Raw genomic sequence first — 12,086 nt, 5'->3', positions numbered from 1 at the left:
AATTTAAATTATATTGTGTGTTTTTAGTATGACTGCACTTGGTCACTATTGCTCTTGATATACATATATAAATAAATAAGACTGTTAAGTTCTTCAGTCTGCCAAAACTAATTTTGAGTGATAAATTTATAAACTTCCTGAAAAATAAAACATATGGTAAGAGTATTATACATGAAAAAAAAACCCAAGTAAATTAAAATAGAATGACGTTTTGTTCTAGAAATAACATCATCAGATTCTATTAAATCACGCTCAGTTATTTAGAAATGTTTAATATTATATTTAAATACTTAGGAACTTGTCTCAATGATGTCGTCTTTCCTCTCCACTTAAGCATAGAGTGAGACGTGTTGCTCTGTCAGTGGCACAAGTCCAGCCACGCTCCCTGCCCTGGTTAGATCAATGACATGCTGTATTTTTACTTTCAGGTGTTTTATGTTTAGTGCTCCCCTTATTATTATCATCCTCATATTACAATTCTCTTGTAAACTACGCAAGGGTTCTTAATGGGCATCTAATGGACTGCCTAATGTACCGATAATTTTCTCTTGTGTCCGTTTTCACCTTCTTCAGGTCTTTTGGAACAGTACTTGCAGGTTATTATCATCTTCTTTTTTAAAATCTGGCATGAAAATTTAGTTTTGCTTGGCTTGTAAATGTGGCATTTGAATTTATTCAAATTAAGCTACCATTTTCAATGTTGTTATCGTAATTTGAAAACTATTTAGAGGTTGTCTTTTAATTGGGATGGCTACTGAAGTAACAGACTGCAATACATAAACCTTCCTCCTGGATTTGTCACTCTGTATTCTAGAGAGTGTAAATATTGTACATTGTTGCATTCAACTGAACATAGAAAGTAAAGTGAAGTTCCTGAATTCCACAAGTAGTTATACCTATGGTCTGAAGCCACAAAATCTGACAAGTCAGCAACCAAGAGTCCACAGTTCCTGCCCAAGTCACAACAATGGTGTTTCTCATATCTCATTTGAACAAGTTATGGAGAATATAGGGATGAATGTGACAGGAAATGAGACACCCCAAGAGAAATCCTGCCCATCTTATTTCAACAGGGGAATTTCAAAATTAAAAAATATGTAAGCTCACTTTATACTGAGATAAATAGTGTGAAAATTACTGTCTATTTGATGCTGTCACTGTATGGAACCCCTGTTCTAGGGCAGATTGTCTATCTCATGTTAACCAGGGAGAAATTCTGACAGCTAAGAATCTGGGCCATCATGGGGATGTTTGCACTAGGAAAGCACACAAACAATGGACTGGAATATGACAATTTATCAGAGACACTCAAGACTTTCATGCAGTTTATCTGAATTCCATAACACAAGTTCTATTTTGTAAGTATTTCTTTGAGTTAATTGTTCAGTTTTATTTAAACAGCACTTGTTTCTTTATCCTTTAAATCATAAATATAGAAAACATTATGATATTAAAATTAAGTTGCTATAACTGTAAGATCTACTTCCAATTTACTGATGATGTTAAAGAGGAAACAGGATATTTTAGAATATATACAGCAGCAGTTCAATTAAGGATTAAGAAATAAAAAGCAATATGCTATCAAAGGGAATAAATTCATACTCTCATTTCTTTATTATAAAAATCTCAGCATTTAGTGAAAAATGCCAAAAAGAAAACAATACTAAAATTATTTGTGCAAAAGAAGAAATATTTATGAAAAGAATGGATAACTCATACAGTAGGCAATCTTACATTTAACAACAGATATATACACAATACATACACATGATATTTACAACTGCATATAAAAGCTGCTCTATAATAACACTTTAAAAATCGTTAATAATTTTCCAGTCAATCAAACTGTTTTCTACTGAGGTTTGACATCATCAACAGTTCAAATTAAATTATTTTTTGCACTGGGAATCACACCATCTCACAAACATATGCAATATTAGCCTATATGTCAAAGGCTTAAATAAACCATGTTTCACAATTCTGTGAAAAGGTTATTGAATATTCAACCAGATTTGAACCAAAAATTTAATAAATGGAATGCAAGTATGCTAGCATATGCACCTTGTTATACACATACCCTGCTCAAATCTGGTAAAGGCTGTAAAACTTTACACACACACACACACACACACTCACACTCATATATACATATACACAGACATACACATAACTACTTACAAACCTAAGTCTACAATGATGTGATAACACAAGGTTTTGACTAGCTGGTAAAAATAAAAATAACCAATGAGTTGAATAGCCATAAACTGTTTGTTTCATAATAATATAGGTACCACAAATAAAGGTCACTCCTCAAATTTACCTTTTCAAAATACTGTAGTCTACAGGATGGGAATATAAAAGCATGGTTAATCTTGTACGGCTGTTTCTGTTGCCAGCCAAAATCATCTGCCACTCCCTTCATTATATCTAATATGGAAATGCTTTGTATACTGCACAAAAGACTTGTAAAGAAGAATTCTCCCTTCCAGCAGGAAGTTGCATATATACTTTAACTTTGAATTCATAAAGTAACAGAAGTACCAGTATGTGTTGATTACCACTAGTCACATCCACTTATAACTGAAATAGTAGGCTTTCTCGCCTGAACAGTTTCATTTCTCTGGTTTCAAAAGGGCATCTTGCTGATATATTTGGGTTAAACCTTTTGAACTTTTCATGCCTGAAAAATATTTTAATGAACTGCAACCTCCAGACAAATGGTGCAAAGTTGAATGGGAATTATGTGCAGTGGCTACTGAACATCAAAGAACAAATTTCTGTGAAAGTAAATGTGTTTGCATTTATTTTCTTAAATTCTAATAATGTTTTTTGCTTTACGTACCTCTAACTACTTTTACAGTTTTTGGAGAAGCTGAGGTGCTGTAATTTAGTCCTGCGGGAGTTCTATTACGTGTCAGTAAATCTACTTACGTGAGGCTGGTGTATTTGAGCACCTTAAAACACCACTGGACTGAGCCAGGATTGAATCTGCCAAGTTGGGGTCAGAAGGCCAGAGCCTCAACCGCCTGAGCTACTCAGCCCGGCTTTCTTAAGTTCTCTATTAAACTGAATGTGTTACAGTTTTTCATATTTTGTGTCAACATTTGTGATACATGGTTTCATTCCACCTTCCAATTAAAAAGAACATATTTAATAATAATAATAATAATAATAATAATAATAATAATAATAATAATAATAATAATAATAATAATATTATTTGTTTAACGTCCCACTAACTACTTTTTAAGGTCTTCGGAGACGCTGAGGTGCCGGAATTTAGTCCCGCAGGAGTTCTTTTACGTGCCAGTAAATCTACCGACACGGGGCTGTCGTATTTGAGCACCTTCAAATACCACCGGACTGAGCCAGGATCGAACCTGCCAAGTTGGGGTTAGAAGGCCAGCGCCTTAACCGTCTGAGCCACTCAGCCCGGCGAACATATTTAAACCAAAATATTTAAATTCAGAGGTAATGCAAATGAAGCCTCTACTTAACTGTCATACAGCAATTTCCTTTTCATCTTCATTACTTACATAAACCTTGATTTGTAATTTCACACAACATGGTCCATCAAACAGCCACTTTATGTGACCTGGGATAGTATGGTAGTACTCAGAAGGTAGATGGAAAATAGCACAATAGGAGCACTGAGCACAAACCACAAGATGTATGTCCGTCCGCTAGCATTGTGCGAGTCTGAGAATTCCCACACCATGGAGATGCACGTTACACTGGTCTGTTGGAGTTTCTCTCCTTGATGGCACAATGAAGGGATGATCTGGCAGAGGATGGGAGTTGTTCTCGTTGGGAGGAACAGCTAAAGGGGTAGCAACCGGTACCACCGCTTACAGTACTGTCAAGAGCAAGCACCCCAGTGCAGGACGCAATAGTCGTTCAGCTTCACCAGCAAGAGGCTACTAACTCAGAAGAGAAGAAGAAGAAGTGCATACACAGCCACACGAGAGGGACAGAGGACTGGAGTAGTTCATTAATGTAGCATGTGATACAGATTGCATCTTTAGTGTCTTAATGATCCAGGCACAATTCCCGGCCTTTATAACTTCCATAGGTGGGTATTATATAGTCAAAATACAATTGCAATTGGGCAAGGTGTGGCGAACAGTGGACAGGGGTAACGCTACTGCACCTCTTGAGAGAGCAATACTGTGATCTCTCTTTCATTTTCGACTCGTATAACTGTTAAGTTCTTCAGTCTGCCAAAACTAATTTTGAATAATAAATTTATAAACTACCTAAAAATAAAACATATGGTAACAGTATTATAAACATGACAGGTTTCGTTCTTGAAAAGACATCATCATGCTCAGATATTTACAAATGTTTAAATAGTTGTCTCAATGATGTCGTCTTTCCTTTCCACTCAAGCACAGAGTGAGATGTGTTGATCTGTCAGTGGCACGAGTCCAGCCACGCTCCCCGCCCTTATTATTATCATCCTCATATTACAATAATTCTCTTGTGAAATATGCAAGGGTTCTTTGGGTCTTTTGGAACAGTACTTGTAGCTTTTTAATATTTAAAGAAAAAAAAAGAAATCTGGCATGGAAATTTAGTTTCTGTATACATGTATTGCAGTCTGTTACTTCAGTAGCTATCCCAATTAAAAGACAACCTCTAAATAGTTTTCAAATTACGATAACAACAACACTGAAAATGGTAGCTTAATTTGAATAAACTCAAATGCCACATTTACAGGCCAAGCAAAACTAAATTTTCATGCCAGATTTTAAAAAAGAAGATGATAATAACCTGCAAGTACTGTTTCAAAAGACCTGAAGAAGGTGAAAACGACACAAGAGAAAATTATCGGTACATTAGGCAGTCCATTAGATGCCCATTAAGAACCCTTGCGTAGTTTACAAGAGAATTGTAATATGAGGTTGATAATAATAAGGGGAGCACTAAACATAAAACACCTGAAAGTAAAAATACAGCATGTCATTGATCTAACCAGGGCAGGGAGCGTGGCTGGACTTGTGCCACTGACAGAGCAACACGTCTCACTCTATGCTTAAGTGGAGAGGAAAGACGACATCATTGAGACAAGTTCCTAAGTATTTAAATATAATATTAAACATTTCTAAATAACTAAGTGTGATTTAATAGAATCTGATGATGTTCTTTCAAGAACAAAACGTCATTCTATTTTAATTTAGTTAGAGGAATAGTGACCACATGCAGAGCCATGTCTAATCCTAGTTTTCACCTAGCCTGCCCATCCTCAGTGTGGAATGCATAACATTCCATCTCAGTCAATTATCAATACTCACTCTTATTCTCCTCTGAGAGTTCCTAAAAATCCAATGTACTGCAAAATTGCTCTGGGTGATTCATAATGATGCAATATGTAAATTAAAAATATTCACTTCTCACGACTACTAAAATATAAACAACAAAGCATTTCCATTTTGGATCTAATAAATTTCTGTGGAAGGCATAGTAAGAAGCACAATTACAAAATGTAATGTAATAAATGCATTACAACTCAGTTTGTTTCAATTTAACGGGAGAAAACAAAGTAGTGGATGTGAAAATAAAATTTAGAAACAAAATCAGTAAATTGTAATGACACCTCAGAATTTCACATCTTTAATAACTTTGGAACACAAAGAGAAAAAGATATGTAAAATATCTACATAAAAAAGAACTTTTCTCTGAACCTTGATTCTCAAAAAAAGTAAAATAGTGATGAATGAAAATGAAGGGAAGTAATTTGCTCCTATAGCCTTTCTCTCGTTAAGGAAATATTATGTGAAGATGTAAACACTAACAGACTACTACAACCCAAAATAATTAAAAATGTTCAAATGTTTTGCCAAATCCTTTACTGTTTTCTTATAGGAAAACTATAAGCTTTTCTTAGGCTGGCCTGGGTTGAATGGCAACAACTGAAGAACTCTACTGGCCTGCAGATACTGGATTGCAACTGCTTGGGTTTCGCAACCTGCTAAATTCCTCAACACTAAAATTATACTATCTATGGAATGCAGCAATTTGGAAAAAAGAATCATGTCATTCAGGATGTGATATTAGCTTTAGTTAGATACACAGACATACCCAGCAACCTCGGAATATTCTCCTTCCACGAAAGATTTGAAAATCCTTTTGTGTACTGTATTACATTTTCACTAGCTTTCATCTACTATGAGTGTGTTCAGTCTGATATGTATTTTTAAATTTAAAAAATAAAATCCCACACTTATGATGTTACATGCAATTAATATTCAAACACTAAATGCTCAATGTGAAAAGAAAAAAATGTATTTATGAGAAAAACATATAGATTAATTCTATATACCATGAATTGCATAGCGGAGCATTTTCTGGTCTTATTTACCTATTGAATCCATAGTTATTTTATATAAGAACTTAACATTTCTGATATGCTGCCCCCTACATGATTTATAATTTCAAAGTAAGGAACCTAAAGAATCAAGGTTCAGAACCAAACAATGTTGAAATGGTTCTGTATCAAAATGATGGAAGATATAATGTAAATATATACAACTGATCTGCCATGCAATATGTCATGATTTTTCAAACCATCTACAAGATGTTTACCCTTCACAAGTTTATAGTTTTTGTAAAATGAATGTGATGGTGTCCATAAAGAGAATTTCTACAGCACTGAATGAAAGAAAGAGAGGTAATAAAAGTGTTCAGAGCAATTTATATGGAAGATATTTACAAAGAAAGAGTACAGTCAAAGTGTACGATTTCATTTTCATGAATAAACTATGCTAAACAGAACACATAAATAAAACAACACAATTACATATATGAAGAAATATTTCAGTAACTTCTTGAATGATTGTTAAAATTATGAGAAATACTCAACTTTCAACATACAAAAATATTTGGAAATGTCTTCACTGAACGCTTTAATTACCTACTGTTCACCTTCATATACTAAATTACTCTAAGAAACACAACAAACCTGCAGAAATTCTGATTATGGCACCAACATTTGCACCTCACTCGTATTTCAAGACTTGAAAAATAAATGCTCATAATTTACACTTTGTAGAACTGTACAAATATGTAAAAGTAAAACACATTAACACAAATCTCATAGTCTTTAGTAATTCACTGTGAAGAACCAACACTAGAATCACTATCTCTTTTTTTGCCACTTCTTGTACTACTATGAGATCTCCGACTGTTACTGAACGACCTATTATCTCGACATCTATCCCTCTGCCTTAGTTCCCTAGATCTTTCTCGATGCTTCTCTTCAAATTCCTTGATGTGCATGTCCCATTCTGATCTGATGCCAGCATCATAATGCGAACTATTACTGCTTGACTTTCCCTGACGATGGTTCCACCTTTGTCTGTGAAGATTTACACCACGATTTCGAAAACCTCTCTGACTGTTAGAACCACCTCTCATAAAATTCCTATTTCTGGAACCAAATCGACCCCGAACCGGGATGGGCACTTTACTGTCCCATGATTCCAGACTACTGCTACTTGGAGATTCAACACAGTCCCGCTTGACACTATCATCCACTTCACTTTCATACTTACGTTTCAACTTTGAAGGTCCACCAGATTCTTCAACAACTGTCTTTGTTGCAGAATAAACAGTAGATGATGATCCAAATGTAGATGCATACGCATTTCCTTGAGGACTTACTATAGGAGGTGGTGGTGCCGTGAAATTTGGAGGTGTTGTAAAGTGATGAGGCATGCGGTATGGTGGTACAGGAGCAGATGGACGAACAGGATAGCTCACAGGAGGTGGTCCAATTCGTGGAGAAACGGGCAGTGAATGCGGTGGAAGGGGAGGGTTCGGAGCACTCGAAGCAGGAGCTACATATGGAGCAGTAAATGAGGAATATTCATCATCTTCCATACCAGGAGGAGGAGGTACAAATGGTGCACTGAAGGATGGATATTCTTCATCTTCTACACCAGGAGGTAGAGGTTGTGAAACTGGTACAGGCTTGAGAACCATAGCACTCGTAGGGGGAGGTGGTGGTGGTGGAGGTGGTGGTGGGGGTGGAGGCACTGCCCCAGTCAGAGACTGTAATGCATCAATACCTGGTGGCAGAGGTTGGTGCAGAATTGGATTTGAGACACTAGCAGTCTTTTCACTTGAAACATTAGTGACTACGGCAGGCTCAATAAGCTCCTTCTCCATCTCTGCTGCTTTCTTGATCAAATCATCATCGGATAATGAACTTAGTGTACTTCCTGGTAGCTTCATGGAGTCCGGTGTTGAAGATCCTCGCTGTCGAGGATCCCTGTGTGTTCTACTGTCGCTTCCCAGAGAATGCACAACTGGTGTGGATAAGGAGAGTAAAGCAGATGATGCTGATTGCAATACATTTGCAGACACTGTTTCAGGAGGTGAAGCTGTCGGATCCACAGTGTCCTGAGCGTAAGGGTCTGGGGAAGTTTCTCTTGATGACTGAACCATGTAGTCCTCAACAGCAGGATTCCTTTGGCTCTGTTCCAAGTCTGCAGATTGTGTTCCATAATTCTGTACAATTGGATCAGTCTTGAGGTTGATTCCTTTGCTAGGGGTAGCAGCACTACTTGTATCACTTTCTCGTTTCTTAATGCTCGCTAAAATTTCATGAAGATTTGAAGGCAAGGAAATATTAGGAGGTAGTGTAGATAAAACAGACGATGGAGGTTCACTGGGACTCGCAAATGGAATTGCAGCTGGAGGCGGTGTAAATGATCGTGAAGGGCTGTAAGCCTCATTCTCGTCACCATCATCTGATACGTTAGGTTCATCACCTGAACCAAGCATAAAGCTCTGCATCATAGAATTAACCTGCAAAAGAAAATAAAAACTGCTGTAACTAGAAAACAACATACCCTTTCCCTAATAACATGACATTCTATGAACACAGTTTCTTTCTCCTCCTCTATTATCAAAGTAACTCTGTGATATAATGAGCCATAGTATATACAACAAGCTTCTGTTGAATATACACGAATATCCCCATCAATTTCTTTGCACCATTTGTCACAAAATAAAATGCACACCCACTAAATTTAATCAGAGGCATTCTTCTTGGTTAAAACATGAAACTTCATGCTAAGTCACTCAAGTATACTGCATTCATTTCTCCTAAATCTCTACATCTTTAAAGGTTTATTATTGTTGAATTTGCATTGTCTCTTTATACCAGCCACAGAATAACTATGAACATTCATTTGTCCAATAGAGGGATTTCTACCGACCAATGTTATCAATGCAATGGAGGCTGTTCTTCATTGTACATCTCATCTGCAGGCTTCTAAATAGCAAGTACCAAGAAATTAGGAGCATTTCTAAGCTAGACTGTCAACCATGTAATAAAAGTGAAAGTCATGTAAGAGGAAAACAAAACATGCTGAATTGCAACTGCTCCACAAACCTCCTAACAATTAGGTAACAGCTCAACAGCTTTCAAGATTTCCCTCACATGTAGGACAGCTCAAACACCGATTGCACTGCACAACATTTTCGACCGTTGCCCATTCAACCAACAACTGACTTTCCCACACTTCAACAACAAAATATACGCAGTCCTTTAGTCAACTAGGAAGAACCTAATGATGTTTTTAACTATCTTCATTTGAAGCTGGTGTTGTTTTAACTCTGTCTTAGCACAGCCTCAGTTTATAATCAACAAAAGCTGTTCACTTGCACTGTGCACTCCATTTAAATAGAGAGTGACCAACGTTGACTACCTCATGAATCCTAGGGCGAATTATTTTGGTTGGAGCCAAATTACAAATACACAAATTGGAATGTTTTACCTCATCAATTTTAACAATTATAAATAAGTGTACAGTAATTATAAATTGTGTTTTATCTTGCCAACATTTGTATATACTACGCAGAACTACCATCGAACTCAATATCATACGGACTTTGATTACTTCCATTTTTATACTGTGCTTATGATAACCTCATTTTAATATTAAGAAACCACTAGCGTATTTTACTAGGTGTAACTAGTCTGTTGTTATTTCGTTTAGGATAGGACTTTGTACGTGTTTTTAATGTATTCTTTCTTACATATTTTGTTCATAATTTCCAACCAGACGTCTGGTTTAATTTTGAGGTGCTTTGATATGACTGATGATGCCCCACATGGAGGGCGAAACATGTCTCCATTTTAACGATGTTTAACTAAAAATGTTAACATCCAGTAATGTATTGAATAGGTTGGAGTCCAATAAATTCTTTTATATTATTATTATTATTATTGAGATTCTTTCAATACGGAAAATAAAATGATTTTCATTACTTGCAGTTTCAAACTAGTCGAAAGAACTTAACCGAAATCAGCGAACAGAGGGTGAGGTACCCTCTCAACTCTATTTTGAGGTCACTATAATTTTGTAACCTTTTCTATCTTGTAATTTCTGTAACTTAAAAATATTTTCCTCCATCTAGTCACCTCCGTAGAATAGGTTTAGCTTCTGTAACGTCAGGCCATACGCCTAAATAGGGTTTTATGCATTTATATAAATTTTAAGGAGCGTAAGTGTTCGGTTCCTCACCATTTTGGTTTTTGGGCCAGTAACTGCAAAGTTTTGCTTTTACCGAAGGCCATGTAGAATGAGTACTTGTTACCCCTGTTAAAGTCTTATTTCATTCATTACATGTTAAAGATATCAGACTGTTGAGCAGTCAAGACAGTTGTGCCTATGATAGGCCGGGATAGAGCAATAATGCTCTTCCTGTTGCTGTCCGTCTCCTCGACTAAGGTAGCGGTCAGGTAAAAATTGTAATTGGGAGCTACAAGTTCAGCCTGTAAAATTGTTATCTGATTATTTTAGACCTCTCTAAAAGTATTTTTCAAGCTTACGAGCTAACTTTTTTTTAACTAATTGTTAATTACTTGGCAAAGTATTAGATTTGAAAAAAAAAAAAAAAAAAAAAAAAAAATTAAGAAAGGAAATAAAACTGCCAATTTTGGAGTTTTAATTCAATCTTTTGATTTTCGTATATCCACCCATCTATGCCCGCACCTTCTTTCATCTCTGTGAACCATAATATTTCACTAAGAATAATAATAATTATTAATATTTTAATTTTTTAGCCAACATAGGACTACTTAGTCAGGTCACCAACCTATTTAAAAACAAAAAAATTACTGTAGTTTTCAAAACTGAGAGTACTAATACTTACGTTACACACATACTGTCAACAACTTAAGAGCAAGTGCTATGTCTAAAATCATGGAAGATGAATACAGGTCATATAAAATAGAAATTCACATTTAAAATACGAGTAGCAGAGACAACACTGTACGCATAAGAAAAAAAGTTCTCTCTCCCACAATTTCCTCTTCTCCCCTCCCTCCCTTTGCCCGTTAACAGCTGACCTGCTAGACAGTATATCAGTTCATGTTTTGCAACATTCATCTGTTTAATTTCTTTTGCAACTAGCAGCATGGAGTGAGTGACATTTATTTCATTTTAAATTTACTCTTCCCCTTTCATTTAATTATTCTCTGCCCTTTTTCTTTTCTTTTCTTTCTTTTTCTCATCAACTCAGACTTTAAATATCAAGCTTTAGTTTTCTGTGTTGACAGAGTATTTCAGTTTTCATTTTTCTAATTGTCAATCAAAATGAATTCCAACATGAAGATTATTTTTCTGATGTAACTTACCAACTGATATATTTTTGTGCCAGTGCTAAAGAGTATACATTGAAAGTAGCTCAATTTCACGACATAAGTTTGAATTAAAGAAAACTATTATATGCTAGAATATCAAGCTGTCTCTTTAGATTCAAAAAACTTTTGCGTAAATGTTTCGTACGTACGATCGATCCATGCAGGAAAATAGTGACCAAGGACAAATATTCTTTTGACGATCGATGCGATAAAACGATATAACGTTTTCGGGATTAAATAAATTGAACGATGAATATGGGAAAACGACAGTTCTGGGAAGGATGCATCGAGGTTCTACTGTATAAGATTCTTATATTGGGTGAAAATAATTATATAATATACATATATCCATATGGTGCAATGAAGGGCTTTGGCTTGCTGGAGTCCCTTGAATGCCACACACTCCAAAAATTGTGAGGAACTGTATTTT

General features: G+C 35.7%; 1 protein-coding gene across 1 annotated transcript in view; it reads right to left on the bottom strand.

Annotated features, from left to right (window-relative positions):
- Positions 1-2,656: 2,656 nt before the first annotated feature.
- pps (protein partner of snf) overlaps positions 2,657-12,086 on the bottom strand; it is a 709,730-nt gene continuing 700,300 nt past the window's right edge. The window contains exon 18 of the mRNA XM_067153098.2: positions 2,657-8,811. Coding sequence (XP_067009199.2) covers positions 7,111-8,811 — 1,701 coding nt within the window. The 3' untranslated portion in view covers positions 2,657-7,110. The remainder of the gene's footprint in view (positions 8,812-12,086) is intronic.

This window comes from Anabrus simplex, chromosome 8, assembly GCF_040414725.1.
Source record: "Anabrus simplex isolate iqAnaSimp1 chromosome 8, ASM4041472v1, whole genome shotgun sequence".
Lineage (NCBI taxonomy): Eukaryota > Metazoa > Arthropoda > Insecta > Orthoptera > Tettigoniidae > Anabrus > Anabrus simplex.
This window is presented reverse-complemented; position numbering and strand designations above follow the sequence as displayed.